The sequence below is a fragment of the Apostichopus japonicus genome, chromosome 4, assembly GCF_037975245.1.
Source record: "Apostichopus japonicus isolate 1M-3 chromosome 4, ASM3797524v1, whole genome shotgun sequence".
NCBI lineage: Eukaryota > Metazoa > Echinodermata > Holothuroidea > Aspidochirotida > Stichopodidae > Apostichopus > Apostichopus japonicus.
The window spans coordinates 3,545,206-3,567,312 of NC_092564.1; the positions used below are offsets into that span (position 1 = coordinate 3,545,206).

The 22,107-nt window shown below is 37.5% G+C and overlaps 1 protein-coding gene across 2 annotated transcripts in view; it reads left to right on the plus strand.

Annotated features, from left to right (window-relative positions):
* The first annotated feature begins 1,320 nt into the window (after window positions 1-1,320).
* The window catches only part of LOC139966167 (ubiquitin carboxyl-terminal hydrolase 8-like), a 31,382-nt gene continuing 10,595 nt past the window's right edge, over window positions 1,321-22,107 (plus strand). Inside the window, exons 1-13 of one of the 2 annotated variants that reach the window (XM_071968919.1) lie at window positions 1,321-1,453; window positions 4,680-4,840; window positions 5,344-5,488; window positions 6,003-6,088; window positions 7,251-7,384; window positions 7,539-7,698; window positions 9,270-9,432; window positions 10,516-10,663; window positions 15,720-16,445; window positions 17,024-17,374; window positions 18,189-18,405; window positions 21,034-21,112; window positions 21,750-21,880. In XM_071968919.1, coding sequence (XP_071825020.1) covers window positions 4,743-4,840; window positions 5,344-5,488; window positions 6,003-6,088; window positions 7,251-7,384; window positions 7,539-7,698; window positions 9,270-9,432; window positions 10,516-10,663; window positions 15,720-16,445; window positions 17,024-17,374; window positions 18,189-18,405; window positions 21,034-21,112; window positions 21,750-21,880 — 2,438 coding nt within the window. In that variant the 5' untranslated portion in view covers window positions 1,321-1,453; window positions 4,680-4,742. Of the gene's footprint in view, window positions 1,459-4,679; window positions 4,841-5,343; window positions 5,489-6,002; window positions 6,089-7,250; window positions 7,385-7,538; window positions 7,699-9,269; window positions 9,433-10,515; window positions 10,664-15,719; window positions 16,446-17,023; window positions 17,375-18,188; window positions 18,406-21,033; window positions 21,113-21,749; window positions 21,881-22,107 lie in introns of both variants that reach the window. The other variant, XM_071968920.1, reaches the window with a different exon arrangement.

Genomic DNA, 22,107 nt, shown 5'->3' on the forward strand with positions numbered 1-22,107 from the left:
AACCACAGATTTTGTCCCGCTACGCTTTATAGACATCATGAAGCATTTAGAGGGATTGAATTTCATGTCCGAAAGCGTAGCCCATTATTCAAGAGCCTTCAGATCTTTCTGGAGGATGGGATGATCGTCAAATGAGTGCTGATAGGCCTATAGTACTATATAGCAAAGCATCATCAGCAAATAAACGAAGTTGCGATTTAATGTGATAAGTATAATGTCGTTTATATCATAAGAACAGAACTGGGCCAAGACAGGTGCCTTGTGGAACACCCGAGAGAACAGGAGCGGATGTTTGATGATATTCCATCGATAACCACACTTTGGGTTATGTGTGACAAGAAACTATTGATCCAACAGGAGAGATCTCCCCGAATTACATAATGGCCGATCTTGGCCAGCAGTTTACGATGAGAAACTACATCAAATGCCTTAGAAAAATCAAGAATATTTATATCAACCTGGGTATTCTTATCATGATAGGATCTAAATCTTAAATAGTCATGAGAAGCTGAGAAGTGCACGAACGACTTCTTCTAAAACCATGTTGTAGGTCAGTTAAAATGGCATGATTGTCCATGCAGATGATCCATTATGTTTTTCACCACTATATATTCTAACAACTTCGTACAGACACACGTTAGAGTGACTGGACGGTAATTGGATACAAGATGTTTATCATCCTTCTTAAAAATTGGAGCTATATTAGCATTATTAGATTCAGATGGTACAGCACCATCAGACAATGACTGGTTAAACAATGAAGCAAGAATTGGAGCAAGTTCAATAGCTAGCTCTTTTAAATAGACTGTTAGGAATATTGTCTGGCCCGGAAGCCTTAGACTCAACAATATTTAACAGCACTGTTTTTGGACACCTGGTTCAGTGACAAGTAATGGTTGAATATCAGGGTATGGTAGCCCGTGCATATAGGGGATGTTGTCCATGGTACCACGGGTACACACAAAGCTAAACTGTCTACTCAAAATTTCCGCTTTATCCCTGTTAGAACTGTAGAGAGTCACAGAAACCTTGAGAGGTTCTTCCCACCCGCATTCTTTCTTTGCTGTTTAATATTATTCCAGAAGGGGCGGTTATTACCTTCATTAAAAACATCAGTCATGGTATGTTCAATGTAATCGTGATGAGCTTTCTTAATTGCTTGTTGGGTAGATTTTTAATGTCCTTATATTTCAACCAATTTTCAGCCCTTTCCCCGGCCCATTTCACTGAGTAGTTCTCCTAGCCAGGTTGTAAAGTCGATGCTTACGCAGATGGAATGAGTTAAGATGCACTAACCGATTAGGATTCCCTTTCTGGTCAGCAGATATGGTAACTTTATGCTATGAATGATCAAAGTTAGAGTCGATCAAGCCCTTGTTTGGTTCCGTTATTTGACCAGCTGACAGTTCTTCTATCATGTGACAATAATCTCCAGACGTTTTGCATTTTATAGGTGAGGTCAGGTATTACACGATTACCAAACATACATTGTTTCTAGCACGATTTGTAATTATTACAAAGTCTTCGTCATCGTGTGAAGAAATGATGATTTTGCAGCCTAATGTTAAGTTGTGTGCGAATCTAGCTTGCAGTAGGCTTGGTAGGCTAGCTAACAGTGTAGTTGGTACATGACACTGTAAACGTAGTACTAGTAGTTGGCTAGGCCTATTACAATGTAGGTTATACCATGAAGTATAGCGGTGGGGCTTGCTCAGACTATCAAGATTTCCCTCAAGAAAGGCCCACTGATAAGCTTGTTACATATGAGAACCTACAGTATTTTTAATTTTTTTTTTAAAACTACCTGCCATGTGGTGAGCTAGACTACTATGTTCGGTGCCACACATAATTCAATTGCAACCCATAATGCTAAGTTTAAGCCTCTTGTTAACTTCTTTCCAACTTATCCTAGACATTAACAGTAATGTTTGCACAGGGTATATGGGTACCCACCCGACACGATACTTCCCGGTTCCTATTTTATTACCCGAATCCTACGCAAAGTGTGATTTTTTTTTTTTTTTGCAAACCGATGGTTAGCCAAGATTTTCTCATTGACTTAGTGTGGTGTAAGGCTACCATGTTGTCGAAGAAAACAGCAATTCTGAAAGTATTCCATGGATATCTTATAACTGCATCACAATTTCAGCGAATAAATGCAGGGTTAGGCTAGATTTGCCCATTGACTTAGTGTGGTGTTAGGCTACCATGTGGTCGAAGATAACAGCAATAATGAAAGTATTCCACTGAAAAGCTTAACTTCTGTACCATACAAAATTTAAACTTCATCTCTTACAAGAAAGTGTGGAAAGACTGATGCTGCTGAGTTGGCTACAAAAGGAACCTGTTTTCTGTAACAACATTTCATAACTAATAGCTAGATGTGGGCAAGAAACCTCACTGTAACTCTAAGCTGCAGCTGCCTAATTTTTCTTAGCCCCTTTTTTGTTGCTGTCCTGATTGCAAAATAGTGCACAAAAATGCTCTATTACCATAGCCAAGCTAGATAAATGTGATCATTTAGGCATGGAAATGTAAGGCTGAAAAAGCATACAGTATATATGTCGCCTAAGCTTGCATGGTTTCGTGAAAACTTACAACCGGTTTTTCTCTAGCAAAAAACTGAATCTGGCTCAAAAACCGTTTTTTTTCCCCCCTCCCGAATTGCATTGAAAACATCCAAATCTCGATCGCTAAGATGCGTATTTTTGAAGCTTTACCAACAGCGGGTTCAAGTCTGTTTGTTCGCAGTGAAAGGTTAAAAAATAAGGAGAATAAATTCAAGAAATGTTACTGCCTTCATGACTCTCATTTTATTACCCACGTTAACTAAACTGAAGTAAATATGTCGAAAAGAAATGTGTTAGTGAAATTTTTTCTTAAAGTTTTAACATCACGTACACGTATCGTTTGTCTTGTGTAGTTACTGTACTTCACGAAGTTCAAATTCGTGTTCACAAAAAAATATCACGGTCATGTTATATTATATGTTATATTTTCGGAGATGAGGGCCGAGCGTAAACCCCATTATGACCAATTGGAGATTGAAAAAAAATTTGTTTTACAATATGATTGGTCCAATATATTCAGTAGTGGCTGACAAAGTGTTCGAAGGTACCAAATTGCACGAGGCTCTAGCCATGTTCGCGGGTGGTATCTTGGCGGTAAAATAAATTTTCTCTTCAAGGAGTGAAGAGAATTTACCATCTACACTTTCAAGTACAAGTTGAAAAATATCGCTGGCAAAAGCGGGGATAAGGGCGGCAAAGAATATAAATTGTTAACGTAAAAGTTGGAAACATGTGTTCATCAACGTAAACGAAAAACCAACTGAGAGACGCCTTGTCTGATAACTGATAAGAAGAAATGTTGAAAGGAAACTTACAAAGAAAATAAAATCTATTAGCATACAAAGAAGAATTGTCCCAACAGCAACATCTGTAATTTCCAGCCATGTACCCTTGTATGCAACATTTTACTCCTTTAATATTCCTTGATTCAAGCCTGACGCCAGGTGTATCTTGTGAATAATGGACTGTGATTGTTCTAATGTTACTTGTTGCATCTTAGTTGTTAAACTCACAGAGCCCCCCCCCCCCCCGCGACTGTACATGTCGTATAGTATTGTGGATTGCGCAATGTACCTTTCAAGTTTTAACATTCATTTTTTGAACACGAACTGTGATCAATGTGTTTGAAAAGATTTTCTCCATATCCTCTACTATTAAATTGAAGTTAAATAAAAAGAACAACACAAAGAGGACAAACACGTTGGATATAACAATCTATTTTGAACTGCATCTCATCATTTGAGTGTGTAATCCTCACAACTACTAACGTTGGCCACCAAGTCAGTTCAATACTACAAGGTCACCTAACTGATGCACCCATATAAGGGCTGCATAGCCTAATGTTAGGCCTAGCTATCCACCCTCAAGCACTGGTAATGGCGTGTGCCGATCGTAGCTGACAATGTCGTCTATCAGAAAAGCTTTCTTTTGTTGCAATTTACTTTCATATTGCAAAAAGAACAGTAAATAGGAGAAACCAAAGTCAGCAAATGATGGATGGAAGCTTTAACTTTGTTTTTTCCAGTATTTGCAATTCAAATTTCGGTTTTTCCGTTTTTTTCGGTTTTCTTAAAATAAAAAATAATACCCAAATTCGGTCGGGAAAAACCGGTTTCGGTACTAAAACCGGTTTACCGTGCAAGCCTAATGTCGCCTACGCACTGAAAAGTGCCAATGATTTGCAACCTTCCATGTACAATTTAAGTGTTAAATGTAAGAGCATTCATGGGAAAGCTAAGGTTCATACTAAATAAACAGGTTGGGCTGGTGGAGTTAGCTCAAGTCATGTCAAACAAACAGAATCCACATACTTTTGAGGCCTCAATAAGACATCATTGCACTGTCAAGTTATTTGTGTCCCATATTCCCTTTGTATGAAGAGAGTAGTAACATCTTTTTCAAATGATTTCCTGCAAGTCTTTGCAGACGGTATGTACAATTGTTTCTAACCATATTCAGACATAATGTTCAACAGTAGTTTTGTGTCATCATGTTCAGTTATAACTTTTTATCACCTTTTTCAATACTTTTAATTTATAGCTTCTTAGGTGGGATGCTTCAATATTGCTTATACAGTAATATTTAATATTTAAGTTTTCAATCATACAGAGATACTACCATGTGACATCAAGACATTCACTGCTATTGAGAACCCAAGAAATTTGAACCAGGATGCCAGCTGCAGACAAAAAACAATTATACCTCGGAAAATCCTTGGCTGATTTGAACAAGCAAGTTGAAAAAACTGTTAACAAGAAGGACCCACAAAAGTAAGATTCTGACTTTTTGGGCTTTTATGTATGATTGATTGCATGCCCACATTGCTTCATGCTTGTTTCCCAAACGTTTGTTTTGTAGACGGTAAAGAGCAGCAGGGCGATGAATTGTTGATTTTTATGTAAGTCAGTTACTGCACTCATTCAAAAAAACATTGTAAAATGGCTATTTGATGAATGTTATCGACTACTTTGGCTTGCATATATTTTCTATGTATGTGGCCCTTTCTATAAGGGGGGTTGGGAAGGAGGTGGGGGTGAGGCAATAGGAGATTCATTTCAATTTAGAGAAAACATTCCTTATTTAAGGCATCTTTTAAAAGTGGCTCAGTCTAACATACGTTCCTATATAAATAAATCCGAATGAATGGTTTCTATACTTAATAAACCACAATGCTTTGCTGGTATGGCTTGAGAAGTTGGCAACTCTTGATTCCATGGAATTGTACACATAAGCAGGAGGTAAAGATCCACATTCTGTTCATCTCTCTTCCCAGGCTTGCAAAGACAGCTGATAAAGTTCTGGGTGCTGCAGATAGTGCCTACAAGACCTTAGATGAGGAGAGAGGTTATATTTTGTACATGAGATATGTCTTTTGCTGGAAGATAATACGACAGTCATCTGAGTACAAGAAGGACCCAGTATGTATTGAAAAATCTTAGTTCTAAACTTTTAAATAATAACCCATTTAGAGGTTTATTCTTCACATAGCTGCATATTTTGTTATTTGGAATTTATAAGTTTTAACTTTTGTTAAGTTTTAGCTTTTGTTCCTAAACTTTCCAGATAACATTGGTTTGTTAATTTTCTATGTTTGAATCTGTGGTAATATTATTCATGTAATTTATTGGAGTGACTCAGTGAAGTAAAAGAATGAAGTTAACCCACAACCAGTGCTTCAGTTGCTATAACTGGGCAACCGATTCCAAAATTCCATCAAATTATCTTCTTCATTTGTACTTGAGACATCCATTCTTGTTCTAAGTGTTAAACTTAGTGTCTGCAGAGGTGTGAGAAATGTTTATTGTATTAGAAAACAAATCTATTATTTAAAGAAGACTAAAATGCTGTACGTAGGACAGAAAAAAAAATGTTTGCTATATATATTAGCAGAAGTGTGTTAAAAGTTTGATATTTTGAATTTGTCTTTTGCAGAAATATTACAACAATTTCTTTGGGAACAAGAACATTAAAAGGGCATTAGAACATGCTGATGAACTGTCAGGCTCATTAGAAAGCAGGTAATGTTGAGGGCTCCATTAATAGTATGTATATTATATTTATGGAATATCAAACATGTTCATTGATAAGGGGAGTGTATTAGGCTCTACGGACAAGGTAAGTAAGTAGAGGTTACTAGTGATTTGATGCTGTTGTCATGGCAGCAAACTATTAAACCAAAAGTGCTATGTTAATAGGAAGTCCTAATTGCTAATTAAAAATAATTATGGTGTTGCAGAGTATCTTCAATACAGAAGGGTATAGTAGTGTACAGATCAGCGCAGCACAGTACAGTCAGTATTTAGTATAATATAGTACACTCCAGCCCACTACAGTACTCTCCAGCCCACTACAGTACACTCCAGCCCACTACAGTACACTCCAGCCCACTACAGTACACTCCGGCCCACTATAACACTCCAACCCACTACAGTACACTCCAGCCCACTATAACACTCCATCCCACTACAGTACACTCCAGCCCACTACAGTACACTCCGGCCCACTATAACACACTCCAACCCACTACAGTATACTCCAGCCCACTACAGTATAACACTCCAACCCACTATAACACTACAGTACACTGAAGCCCACTACAGTATACTCCAGTCCACTACAGTACACTCCAGCCCATTACAGGACACTCCAGCCCACTACAGAACACTATAGCATACTACAGTTTACTCCAGCCCACTACAGTATACTCCAGCCCATTACAGTACACTGAAGCCCACTACAGTATACTCCAGCACATTACAGTAAACTCCAGCCCACTACAGTACACTCCAGTCCACCGCAGTACACTAAAGCCCACTACAGCCTACTCCAGCCCAATGCAGTACACTCCAGCCCATTACAGGACACTCCAGCCCACTGCAGTACACTATAGCCCAAGACAGTATACTCCAGCCCACTACAGTTTACTCCAGCCTATTACAGTACACTACCTGTGCAACTCCCTTAGTGTAGTAGTGTACAAAACACTGCCGTACGCAAGTCAGATAAGTTGTTTGCCTTTATTAGATAACAACTGCTTTATGATGAAACATAATATTACCTGACTGTATGGGACTACACTTGCTGCAAACTCTAAAGTTAAGTGAAGAATTGTCAAAGCAGTTCTTCTTGTAAGTGGTGTTAGAATTGATCTGGTTAAGCATGGTTTAACTCTTCTCTCAGGTATCAAGATAAAAAGGAGGAGGAAGAACTAAAAGACAAGTTATCCAAAGGAGTAGAGCAAGAAGCAGTGAATGGTGATGTAGCTGGAGCTCAGCAGAATGGAGTTGAGGATTTACCAGAGGAGAAAACTCTAGGTAACAATGGAAGCCATTTTCTTGATAGCACCATTATTTTACTATTAAACTTTAATTAAGATCATCTGCTGTAGAGATAGACTGGTTGATATTTTTTTCATTTTTATTCATGATCTCTCTATCTACTTGTTTGACTATTTGATTTGATTTTAAGGAACGGACGGTTGCTTGAGAGCGAAAGATCTCTATGATGCTATCAGAGGCAAGGATTTCTCTGTCTTAGTGATGGATGTCAGGAGTTCAAGTCAGTACTCTGAATCACAGATTAAAGATATCCCTTCCATTAACGTACCCATGGAAATCATAAAAGCAGGGTAAGAGATGACTGCTCACCTCCTTAAAGATTGTTTGAAATTATTACTATGATAATTATTATGATTATTTTTATGATGATGATGATTATTGTTATTATCATGATGATTATGATTGATCTAAAGTGTGTACTTACTGAAAGTAAAACATTTTGGATCCTAGAAGCACTCTATGGCATGATAGATTTTCAAATGATAGCTCCCAGACAAGATTTTTAAGTTACAGTAGGATGTCTCCCAAACAGATTAAACATTTTCTTAGCAGTTTGGGGAAGTTTCTCAAATGTCTCTGTCATATTTAAGGATAAAGATGATGGTTGGGTTGATGTCCCCTTTAGTGTTTGGGTATCTAAACCGTAAATACTACTGATTTGACCTTGGCTGGTATGGCTGGCTGATACTACCATGTAATCTCTTAATTACAATACCAAGACAACCAGTGCCACCAAATAAGTCTGTTTAATCATTTCCAACTCGTGTGGTGGTGTCAACCATCTTGTTGTTTTCTTTGGTATTTTGAAAGTCAATAATGCCAAAACATTATGTATGCATCTCAGCATTGAACTTGCTTATGATGACCATATATCTTCCCATGAAAATGTCTCTGTACATTTTTACGATGATTCTTTACGTTTACTTGGTCTGAAGCGACTGTCGTACGAAGCGTTAGATCTCCCAACTGCTTTTTCTAAATTGCAACTTTGAAGTTCTTCTAATTTAGACTTGTTTGATATTCCAGTTTAGAGTTTGCCAGCTTGCCAAGCAATGCATAGATGAATGTGACATTTGTCATTGCATGATCACAAGTAGTAGATATCTTCTAAAAGCAAAACACTATTTGATATTTTCTGAAAGCCGGAAGAATCACAGCCATCAACGTTGCAGGCAATACGTTTGCTGTTAAGCATTTAAAGTGTTTAAAAGTAAGTTGGCCTGACGTTTCGATCCTAGCAGGATCTTCTTCAAGGGTTAAATGACAAGTAACAGTAACAGAAGGTACAAAAACATGCACAGAATACAGACAGGTTAATGAACATGGTGAACCCAAAAAGATAGATGTAAGGGGACTAGTAGACAAGGGATGGAGAGAAGAAAGCAACAGGGGAAGAGTAGAGGTAGGAGATAAACAGTGGAGGGACAAAGAGAGGATAAAGGGAAGGGTGTAGGGAATAAACTGGAGAAGGACAAAGACAGAAAGGTGTGGAGAAAAAAAAGGGTGGAAGAGAGCTGTGAGAAGAGGAGTGATGGGGGGGGGGGGGAGGAACAAGGGGAAGATGGAGGGGTGAGGAACAGATAGCATTTAAAGTGTAGCATTATGCACTGGAACTTGTGAAATAACTACCAGCTTCTTGTGGTGAAGACATAACAAGTCATTCTAATGCTCCAGACACCAATCATGTTCCATGTTTCTATGAAGCGATCAGAGCTTGTGTTCTGAATTTAGATGTTTGATTTCGGGCAACATTTTTGATCTTTCAGAAGGATTTGTTCGGCAGTTTTCAGACTAGAGAGACTGTCAAGGGATTTTTTTAAAGTGAGGTGGTCAAGGTTTTTCTGAATTAATTCTTTTACAGAGCAACAGTGGTGGCCATTGAGAAAGGATTATCGGCAGATTATCGGAAGGAATGGAACCAGAGAGGTCATTTTGATTACATTGTTTTGATGGACTGGGATTCAACTGTGGGTGGTTTAAGACATGGTTCAACTCTTGCTAGCTTAAAGGATGCCCTCTATAAGGTATGTAGTTATTGAGGTGTGTTTCTGACCATTGAGCTTTTACTCAATGGTTAGACAAACTGTGGAGCCATCAACCTTATTGCTGATGGCTCCTGAGGTCTTTAGCATAGGAAATGCTGTCACAACAGAGTATAAATGTATCTGGTTCACCATGCTAGACTGCTGGAATATTGTTCACATTGCTTAATAATGTTTACTATATGTGACAAAAATCTCTGTGAGCCTTCAGATTGCTGTGCAAAAGTCAAACTTTTATTTTTTCCACAACCGTTTTGAAAAGATTTCAATCATGTGGGTAATATCAAGTTGCAAATCAAATTATTGCTTAGCAACTTCCATCATTATAAAGTCATCCATTGTACAGTGTCAGTCTACAAGGACTGAAACATTGAACAATGGTTACTGCTACAATGTTGAGAACTTTTCAGTGAAATAGACGGACTTGTTACAATTATGACTCCATTCAGGTTAATTGAATGACCTGTTACAAGTCTGGCAACCACCAAATGAAATGGACTGACTTGTTACAATTATGACTCTGTTCAAGATAATTGAATAACCTGTTTCAAGTCTGGCAACTATCGAATGAAGTGGACTGACTTGTTACAATTATGACTCCATTCAAGATAATTGAATGACCTGTTACAAGTCTGGCATTAACCATCAATGAAATGGACTGACTTGTTACAATTATGACTCTATTCAAGATAATTGAATGACCTGTTACAAGTCTGGCAACCATCAAATTGAATGGACTGACTTGTTACAATTATGACTTCATTCAATATAATTGAATGACCTGTTACAAGTCTGGCAACTATCGAATTAAATGGACTGACTTGTTATAATTATGACTCCATTCAAGATAAATGAATGACCTGTTACAAGTCTGGCAACCATCGAATGAAATAGACTGACTTGTTACAATTATGACTCTATTCAAGATAATTGAATGACCTGTAACAAGTCTGGCAACCATCGAATGAAATGGACTGACCTGTTGTAAATCTGGCTCTTTTCAAGAAGGTGTTAATACCTTGCCGAACCAGTCATTTTATTCATTTATTCAAAATATCTCTACAGTGGGACTCTTTTAAAACTTTGAAGCATGAGCCCCTCATCTTGGAAGGAGGCTACCTGGACTGGATCCTGAGATACCCAATGTTTTCCACCAATTCTCGTGTCACCAAACCCCCAAGTTATGAGAGCTTGATGAAGCCCAAGAGCTCTTGTAAGTACATTTGTCATGACTTAAAGTCATGATATGCTTTTTGTTGTTAGTAATTATTATTTTACGGATATTGTAATGTAAATCTATCATTGTTTTTATTGATTGACAGTCTTTGATGATTCTTTGGTTCAGTTCATTGCATAACTGTAAGACTACTGTGACAGTAGTGAAGAATGTGTGGTATAGTGTACAGTACTGATTTCGCTTAACTCCCGTTGAAAAAAAAATCAACGATCGATAACAAAAGTTGAAAATCGTTGAAAATCGATTAAAAACGAATAATTTCGTTGACAAGATTTAGACTACTGCGGGCACGGTTGTCAACAAAGTTTCAACGAAATTTCCACGAAAGTTATCGCGATCAAAAACCGCCAAGGCAATTCTAGACATATCAAGGTTGTGACTTGCGTTGAATCCTTAGTGTAACTACAGCCGTTTTCAGACTATACCAGAAGTTGCCGAGGAATATTACAAACGTTGCAAAAGTTTGATTGTATATAAGACAGAGTTAGTTCTGTACTAGGTGTTTGAAAAAATGATTTGGCTAGGATAATAAAAACTAGTCTTGGTCGATCGTAACAAGCACATTCTACGACTGTTATAGGCTAGTATTTAACTAGGATAAGTTTAAGTTAACTCACCAAGGAACGCAGTGTCAGAAAAACAAGGAAAGAAATATCAACAATGAAACAGTACTTTCGTAGCTGGATATCAAAGAGATCTTTATTCCCAATAAATTCCTGTGTTACTTGACGTACTACAGTACCGTTTACTACAGAACCGCACTCTCAAACTTTTCTGCATTCCGACCAAAAAACCTCCCCCGGCTTCAATGCACGCAAAAAAAAACAAAAAAAAAACCTGTTATTTTCCCCCTAACCCGTTACTGTAAATTGCCCGCGAATGCAGATGGACTGCCCTGGTAATTAAGGTCGCAGCCTGGGTCTGGGCCACCTATAGTATGCTGCTTACATGTGCATTCCCTACCCTGGATATCCCCACCACCAAACTTTCTTGAGAGGCTTAGTCCAATCATAAACCTGGCTTTGTCAAATTCACGCCTACCATATGTTAATTAGCATAGTATTTTATCTTCGTGGGGGTTTAGCACTGCAGAACCTTTGGCTGGCTGCCTCTAGAAGCAAACATTATTTTACCCCCCTACTGTTCGTAATGGAATGGATGTTACCTGTTACTAAGTTAATTGAAACCCAAATATTCATTCATATATATAAGTAGAACAATCCAGCAGGGATAGAAAGTTTATCTTGAATGAACCAATCAGAAGTCGTGCTATTAATAAAACTTGAAAACACCTGGCCAGCAAGAGAGTTGCAAACAATTGTTTCCATGACTACTAAGAAAATAAAGCAGTGACTTGGGGCCCACGTTGGGTAGATTTCTGTGGAAAATGAATATATTTTCATTGCTTATTTGAGTATTGTATATTGAGAAGAGTTGATCAAACATTAGTAGGGAGGGCTTTGAACTAGCCTGACGGCTTTCAACTGGCCTGACACCATGTAAATTTAATTTAATGAGAAGGGGGAGTTTTTATGAGTCTCATCCCGGTATGCGTCACATGAGAAGTAAATGTTTTGTTTTTCGGTTTTATCATCGTTTTTCAAGTGGAACAACTCATAAAATCATATCAAATGAAAATAATATATATTTGAATATCCTTCTCTAGTTTTACTAATCAGGAATGTTTGATAAGGCATGCAATGCATCGTTCGAAAATGTAATTTTAAAGTAGAATTGAAAATGAACGACATAAAACAATATCTGTGAAGCGTGTGGAGCACAACTTTGAATATTCGTTGTGAAAGAAAACATAATGAACGATGTTTACTGCGTAAATAAATTTCGCGGAACTGGTATAGAGAAATTACGTACTGCAGCTTACGTCAGAGAAGCTCATAAATGACACAGGTGGATAGAGCGCATCAAAATTCGGTTTAGGAAATCCCTATACAGCCGACAAAAGTCGATGTCTCCTTCCGTTTTCGAGTTATAAGCGATTTTGTGTTTTTGCGATATGGCTTTCAGTATATTTTCATTGAATAAGGTCGTTTTTTTTGTGTGTGTTTAAATAAGGGTGTGACCTAACAGATATTTCGCTAACCGTTTCACCGTATCGCTTGCCGGTCGGTTAAACGTTTAAACGCCGTTTCCCGATCGCGGCTTTTTCGACTCGACTCGACCTCGACCGTCACTCGACTTTTAATCAAAATAGGACGTTATGAGTACAATAATTAAGGTTTTCTTTTCCAGCAGGTAGCAATTCAGGCAGCAAGACAACGATCAGTGTATGTTAATTACTAATTAGGCCCAATAATATTGCGAACCTTTCGTGTAATAATAATTGTCTAACACACATGATCAGTATTCATGGTCTTCAGAAGTTCAGATCACTGAATTTATATAACTCCGCCTTCGGCAACATCGTAACTTTTGAAGAAAAAAAAACAATATATTTGTCTATCACAAGATTTTAAACAAAAACTCGCCTAAATTAGCAAACTTACCCACCTTTCCTACTTACTCATTAAAAGTCATGTTAAGGAAACAAATTACGCACGCACGTGTTCTGCGATGGGTTGTAAAAATCAAGTTCAAACTGGTTTTAGCAGCCTCTGATTTCATTTTCTTTCTCTTGTGTCACATACATGATACAGTACCTTACATTTGATATGAAAGTAACTTCAACAACAGCTTCCCAAAATTTGTGTCGCAATATGTTAAGATTTAACCACGCTGCGCAGTACCATTCATAATTTGCCTATTACACTAAAATTTACACTCGGCGTCCAGATGGCGGGAGAATTTAACATCATGTTCAATGTGTTGTGTCGTTCCCATGGTGCGATGAACTTGGGCAAGTTGCCAAGTTCGAATGTCAATGACCTACTTATGTTCTGTGACCAATGTCAGTGGGAATTATGTGTGTAAAAACTTGGGTTTTTCAATGTGTTATATATATAGAAGTTTTAACGTAAGCGGAGCGAATTTTAGGGCGGCTCGTTGATTGTGAGGAAGCACTTATCTAAGCATCAATATTTGTGAAGAATATCGTAAGTTTTTCGTATTCATTCATTTCCATTTATGTTTGCCGCAATCCCGCCCGCAATGCATGCACAGCATAATACCATGTGTGAAAAAAATGGCTGTACACGTGCGGACCTGAGAGAGCAAACTGGCCATGTGTTGTTAATGTTATAACGGTACTTTCTGGAACGACCATTTGCGTCTTTTGGGGTTAATATATTTTCACACGGGATTTCACCATGCCATTGATCGATGTACACGGGTGATATGTCGCAAATATAAACTGAGAAAACGAATTGACGACAGTCATGAGCTCATGACTATTGACCTACTACTTTAGTTATATTGAACACATTATTCATGCCTAAAACATCGTTTTTCTGTTTTTTATAGATAGTTTGCAGTACATTACTAAGTTCTTTACATATTTTTGAATAATTTTCATGTTTAAAATGTAAACAAAATAGAAAAAAATAAAAAGAGAAAACGCCTTTTTGAAAAATGGAAGCGTCCTCGCAGAATGGGCGGGGCATCTTTATTTTGCTTCAAGTAACATGTTTTCGCTCGGAAACAAAGTTTCATACTTCAACTCTCATAAAAACCAAATTTACATCTCTTAAAAATAACTATTTTTAGTAATCTGCAAGTAAACCAAGTTTATATGTCCATTCATTGTTATTTAAATGGTTAAACAGAACTTCAACTTATCTGGAAGGGTGCCTCGTGGTACATAGCTTGTACTGCAGCCCTCTATTAGACCTGGCCAAGTTAAGACTTATGTCACTGTGTTTGGGGTTCACAGTAAGGAAACGTCCCCCGCCAGTTTAGCTACATGAATTTATGTGCATTACTACTCATACAAGCCTGAGAATGCTCTTGTAAATATTCCCTCTTTCAAACGACTGTACCAAAGTCTAATTGATACTGATAAACGAAGTTACGCATTTTCCGACGATTCGCGTAACCACATATTGACCTTCTATTTCGTTTACAAAAGAATTTCAACGCATCGTTGAAAATTCCACGAAGGAAATGACTGAGATAACCAATCGTTAAAATTCGGGGAATTTCGATAAAAATCGGGGAATTTCGATTAAAAAAACGTAGAAATCCGATTATTTTTCTTTCAACGAATTTTAACGGGAGTTAAGCGAAATCAGTACTGTACTCAATCTGTTTCTGTATGAAGTATACAGATGTAGACCACTATCGCTGCAAATAGCAATTTGATCAATAATTCATAATGTCATTAAAAGTGAGTCAAATTGATAAGTCTTTGCTCTTTTGTAACAGAACACATGACTCAAACTGAACGTTGAAGTATTGTGCCCCTCCGACACCCCCGCCCCTCCCCCATATAGGATGTAAGCTACCCACAGCAAGTACTAAGACTCAACACAGCCTAAACTAATGCTAATGATGACCATACCCACTTGAGAGAATGTATTTTTGCACATTTTTCTTTGAGCTAGTACGTTTACTTGGTCTGAAGCGTTCTGTTATTCAAGATTGTCGGTCAATTTTTTTTTTTTTTTGGAAAAGAAATTGAATATTTATTCATTCATTTATCTAATTAGAAAAAACAAATGTTGCTTTATGATCTCATTCCATACTTTAATGCACTGTTTTGCAATTGGTTACTACTTTCTGGCCAATCGATCAACTTAACAAAATTTCAATTAAAATGAAATTGAAATTTGAACAATCTAGCAATTGAACAAGCTTTCTCACCAGTTAGGCTGACTCTATTTATTATTAGTTTTTTAAAAAAAATTTTTCTTAATTTATTTTTTAATGTTATCATCCAGACATCTAATTTCATACTCGTAATAAACATATGAAGAAGGCAAACTGGTAATCTATCAATTTACCTCTTGGATTATTGAAGGTACTGAATACCACTTTTACAGGACTTTTTTTATCGCATTGTATTAAGAATGAAGAGAAGTCAATATAAACAGGTAAAGAAGTGTTTGTAGTGATCTTTTCTGTGTTTTTTTGTTTTCAGTGGACTTTGATTATCCAGAGATAGATGAGAAACCCCCAGCACCGACACCTACCCAGGAAGACTCAACGGTTACCCCAGCAACTTCATCTGGGCAGATTCCCCCAAAATCTACTCCATCAGTAAATAGGACTCTGAAACCTCTAGTCAGTAGTGGTAATCCATCTCCAGTTAATGGCCTGACAACCCCAGTTGTTTCAAAAAATGGTGAAAATGCTCAGGAGAAGGGTCAAAACCCAAATCAGACTGCAGTGGATGGTCAACCTGGACAGCCTAAGCTGGTTTCTCCCTCGACTCCTGTGAACCAATGGAACGGAGACATTCATCCGGACCAACGAAAACCTCAGATACCTGCCGTGGACAGAGCGTCAAAGCCGCCGCAGAAGGTCAAAGGAAGCATGGCCAATGGTTTAGATTCCAAAAACGAACCGGAAGAGAAAAAGGTGGTGAATGGCAACGCCGAGGAGAAACTAGAAAGAGAGAGACAGGAACAATCAGATGCGGCAGAGAGACAGGAGTTAGAAAGATTGAGGCAGAAGGAGGAGGAGGTTAGAGGACAATTGGAGAAGATGAGGATGGAGAAGACAAGGATAGAGAATAGCGAGCTAAAGAAAGAGAACCAGGCGTTGGAGGAGAAGATCCGGCAATATCAGGAGGAAATGACCAGTCTGACCTCTGAGATGGAGACTCATAAAGCTAGACTGAATGCGAAACCTCAAACTGAAAAAGGTAACAGCATCTTACTATTACTCCTTGTCTTAATATCTCTGTAGTTTGTGACAGATGTCAAAAGAAATGGGCAGATGAATTTATTATAGATACCGGAACATTAAGCAAGGAGTTAAAGGGTTGCAAAAGGGTCTTTCTCACTGAGAATACAGTACTTTTTTTAAGACTGACAGTTGTTGAGAATAGTTGTCGGCTTATCTCTCACAACTGTTTATCCGTAGAATTTTTCACGATTTTTGTAAACATTTTCTTGTACACTTGTAATGGACCGTGAGTAGAAAATATGGTTTTAGAAAATGCCTGGATCAATTTCTACTATAATGTTCTTGACGGATACAGCCAAAACTGCATTGTATTTTTCAATCGCAATGTACTTTTAAGAATATGGGCAGATATTCTGATTTTCAAGGAAGCTTTGCAATGTGGTTTCAACTTCACCTCCATATTCTGTCAGATAAATGGGATGTACCATACTAAGTAATGGGCATTGAACGTTACAGAATTATCTCCCTCTTCTTCCCCATTGTTGGCATCGATAATGCAGTAGTAGTAAATATTCCTCCTGTCTTTTTGATCAGCTGCTGCCAAGAGAAGTAGTAGCACATCACCAGTAAAGGCGACCACCACCTCCAACGACAACGGTGGAAAAGTAAACAATGTTCAACCTTCGTCGTCGAATCAACCAGATGCAACTCATTCTGAAGGTAAATCAAAGACTGCCCATGTAGCACCACCAGCAGCTAACAAAGCCACAAATCTACCAGCTGGCTGGGAAATGAAATGGAATGAAAAGAACCAGAGATATTTTTACGTTGACCATAGCACAAAAACATCCCATTGGGAGCTACCAGCCAAGGCAGCGTCTCTACCAGCTGCCGTGGAAAAGACTTCAAAACCAGCAGCTGCTGCAAAAGAGCAAACAAAACCAGGTGAAGTAAATGTAATTGTAGCGATTAACTAAATCTTTAGAAACATTTTTCCTGGGTTTTGGTTTGGATCATCATTACACAAACCAACATTCAGGCATCCTTTCCTCTTGTAGCTGTTATTTACTTGTACCTGGTTAAGGGTTGGAATAGTTACACAGCTTTTTGTTTTCAGCAAGGGAATCATTGATTCTTGATGACCTGTTGTTTTAAGCACGATCTGTTTTTAATGTAATTTTCATTGTGGCTTTCTTTTCTGTTGTAGATTCAAAGTTTATTTTGTTCAGTTTTGATAAATATGTTTATAATACAGTTTCACTAGTCTGATGGTAGCCAATTCAAAGTAAAATACAGCTTCTCAGTTTGCTGTTGTGTCTAGGTACAATGGTTTTACCTTCTGAGATATTTTTTGTAACTCTAAAATGGTCATAGATAACAAGCAAACTGTCTATTAAGAGCTGATGATGACCATAAATACTTGAGAAAATTGCACTGATACATTTTTCAATGAACCAGTACGTTTACTTGGTCTGAAGCATTTTAAACGAGTGATATCTTTGATGGATGGGTATCAGTGTGATGAGGGTGGGGGGGAGGGAGGGAGGGGGATATATTTCAGTATTGGTATGTTGATTAATACCCCAAGTTGTTACTCAACGTCCTCCATTAATCTAGCCAGGTGCAGTATTATTTGCAGGACTGATTTTGACCATAAATGTCTTTGATACATTTAATTTAGTGACAAATAATAGTTTTGTGACTCATAAGGTTGTAAAACTGTTTCATTCATGTTCATTCTCTTTTCTGTTTGGAATAGATTCTCTAAAGCTAGCTAAGCCTGCTCCATCCTCATCACCAGAGAGACAACCACAGGGTACAACTAGAGTCCCCTTGAAGTCGGAATCGACAGAATCTCCTGTACAGACCACTCTGAAACGGTCCTTCTCCTCACCAAACATTGCTAAGATGGTGGTCGATGAAGAACAGTCTCGAAAAATACCACCTTTCGACAGAAACAAGAAGCCTGCCAATAGGTAAGTTTGAAGAAATGTGGGAATGATGTGTGCTGTAAAGGGTTTTGGCACAGACATCATGAACAATGAAACAAAATTAAAAAAAGGCAGATCTCTTTATCCTTTTAGCAGATGCTGTATGCCAACTCACTTACTGTTTGCTTCAAAATGATTGACGCATGAGTTATATAATGTACTTTGTAATAAGTGTGAGCAAAGTGTGTACAGGTTTTGACTAATAGTAATATAGTGAATACATTAAAAGTCAATACAAATCTTTTAGGTTGGTAAAGCTCTCCATGATCAATTCATAGCATAGAATCTTTGTCCATTCAATCTATGGCATAAAAGGATTGTTATAATAAGAACTTTTAAATTGCACTACTGTACAGTGAGATATGTCTGCTACGATAGTATGAAAAAAAAATAAGTAGTTCATGATTAATGGAAGAATACAAGATTCAGTCAAACATGGACTTCACAACATTACTATAGATAGGCATTTTTGCGTTACTCTTGTTGAATATAATACGGGAAATGAACTTTTTCATGTTTTAAAGCAGCATTTTGCGTTTGGTCGCCGTTTTCTCTTTTTTTGACATGTCCATTGAGTTTTTCACATATATCAATCACAAAACAGCAAACTAAGATATCAGCCAAGTTTTTCCCGGCCAACATCGTTAATTGGCGAGTAATTAAGGATATTTGCCGAGAATGAGAATAGTATCCACGACAAAATTCCACATTTAAAATTAATCGCACACAGTACCCCAAACCCACTAGTTTGAATTCAACCAATCAGAGATGCAGGTTTAGTTATGAGCCATTGCTAAAAATAGATTCAATACTTTGCAACCAAGGAGTTGCTATGGAACTCCCTGGTACAACTGCCATATAGACTGTACACAAATCAAGCTTGGTGTTCGATTACGTATTGGTTAATGACGTGCGTAGTGTTTGAATATTCATATTATGGACGGGGTTTATTGGGATCCCAACGGAAACTATCTTGGAGAAAAACAAAGTTGCAAGTTGCAAAATTTTCGACTTTTATGCCACCATTTGAAGTAAGATTTAAAAAGATAAGCTGTAGTTATGTATGTCGTTATGACAAAGTGGAGTCAGTGAGGTTGAGAAATATCATACAGGGATGTAAGTCTTCCGTATTTTTACGGAAATCCGGTTTTTTTTTAAATTCCAATAAGTCTTCCGTATTTTTACGGAAATCCGTTTTTTTTTTTAATTCCAATAAAGTTCCACAAAATTGTACAAATATCAAAGACACAACGCGGCAAAAATGCCTGGCCCGTTGCAGCAAGCTAACTTCAATTTTCACTCATCGATCACTCAAAATACCATTTCCAGTTTCGCATCATCGCATTGCACTGTACAACATTGTGCCATGTGAATATCGTTGCATACGTGCGAACTTCAAATCGCTATAGCTCATTTCTGTCGTTGAAAAACGTTGCCTAATTCATGTTGATTGGACTGCTAATTAATATCTTCGTAACTGCTGGTGCTTGACATAAGTTTTGGAATTAACGCTTGTGATATTTGTGAGCGGCGAAAATCTACGGGATACGCATATGAAAGTCGATATTTGTGATCGCATTCGAATGTGAGACTGTTTTTTATTCCGTAGTTCGCTGCGACGTATTCATAACTTTGAGCTAGCCTAACATAACGATAGTGTGTAAGTAGTAAGAACTAGGGGTAGGATGTGTTAGCGCTAATACTTCTGAGCTAGCCTAACATAACGATAGTGTGTAAGTAGTCAGAGCTAGGAGTAGGATGTGTTAGGACGGCATTCACCTGGGGTCTCCGAATATTTTTCCGGTTTTTTTTTTGGGCTGCACTTACATCCCTGATCATAGAAAATGACGCAAAATGCTGCTTTAAGCTGTAGAATATTTTCTCTTTTTATCATTTGAAATTACTGATTGCCAGATTTTTTTTAGTTTTCTTTTACAATGCTAATGATGACAATTGCCGTTGTGAGAGGTTGCTTGATACCATTCTCTGTGAATTTCTTCGTTTACTTGGTCTGAAGCATTATGACGATAATAACTTTTATGCATGATGAGCATCATAATAATTAAAACTAATAAGCATTATGATGATAAACACTTTTATATTGGCAGAAGTTTAAGTACCAAAAGTGCTTTTCATCCTCCAAAGTTTGATAGTATCTCTAGGTTTAATCCTATATCCCACACAGTTCTGTACTAAACATAAGTTGATTTAACGTGAAGCCAGAGTACCAACAAAGACAGGTACTTGTCACTACTCTTCATTTCACCTACTTTGACTATAAATTTACCTAATAATAGTCAACTTTATTGAATCCATTGGAGTGGTGTGCAATTACCACATATATATAACTGTAGGAACACACTTTATATGTATAATGGGAGAAGGCTGTTGGGGGAGAGGTTAACGGTTTGTGCAGAGTGGTCAAAGGTGGGGGATTGTTTCGGAGAGTAGTGGTGTTAACAGTTTCCATTAACTTGAAAAACTTCCTTTGACTCATTCTCACATCAACAGGGTTTATAGCTCTGTTGTACCTCTCTTTATCTGTATCTCTCAATAAAATGGCCTTGCAGTCTAATGCTATGATGATATATGAACTTTACTAATCTCTTCTAGACCTACACCAGCTCAAAGACTTCATCAACAACAACTGGTAGTTCGTAAGAGGAACCTAGATCCAGTCTACGGCAGTCAGGTAAAAACACTACCACAAGCATTCACATTTTACACTGTTAGGTGATACTCTTACTGAGGAGATTCTGTCTTTTACACAGTGACATTAAGCTGAGAGGCAATTAGTAAAGTAATTATGCTGATTTAAGGTGTTAGTCTTTATACCTCTGTAGATAGAAAACTTTTCACTTGTAGTAAACTTGTACACAGTATTGACCAATGACCATATCAACAGAAAACATGATTTATAAGCCATGTCAGGTGTATAGCTTTTTGAATGTAACGCTATTTTACCAAACCACAAGTCATGTTGCTGCTGTAAAGTCATTTATATGTTCTGTGTTTATGATGATGTACAAGGATACTGGACCTTTATTAGTGAGGCAATTATTCACAGCACTGTTCATAGCATATTATCTTACTTGAGGTAATTGCCATGTGGCTCATGTGATCAAATATCCACAATTTTTCTCTTTGAAGGTCTTTGAGGTAAAAATGGTTTGATTATATTGTTTATTATACTATTATAGTAATGCTTCCATCAAATTTATCCCACCCTGTTCACTTATATTGTTGTCTCTCAAATGTTACAACAAGAATTCCGTCAAAGAAATAACTTTAAACATGAATACACACTGTTTATGCTTTGTCCATTTTAGGCCCGAGCTTTGACAGGTCTGCGGAACCTTGGCAACACCTGCTTCATGAACTCTGTGGTACAGTGTCTTAGCAACACAACACTGTTGTCAAAGTACTTCTTAGAGGACACGTACCTGAACGATATTAACCAGTAAGTAACACATGTATATACCTCACTTTTCAGCATATTCATATGATTCAGTATGTATACAGTAGTTACAGTATTGCAGATAACGGTAAACATCAAATACTCTATTACCCATCCAAGGAAACTGAAACTTACGATTCAGTTCCTGCTCTGGAAAATATTTATGGGCACTTTGCATTTTGTTTATAATTATTTTTATGGTATTTTTCCATTGTTCATTTAAGTATAAC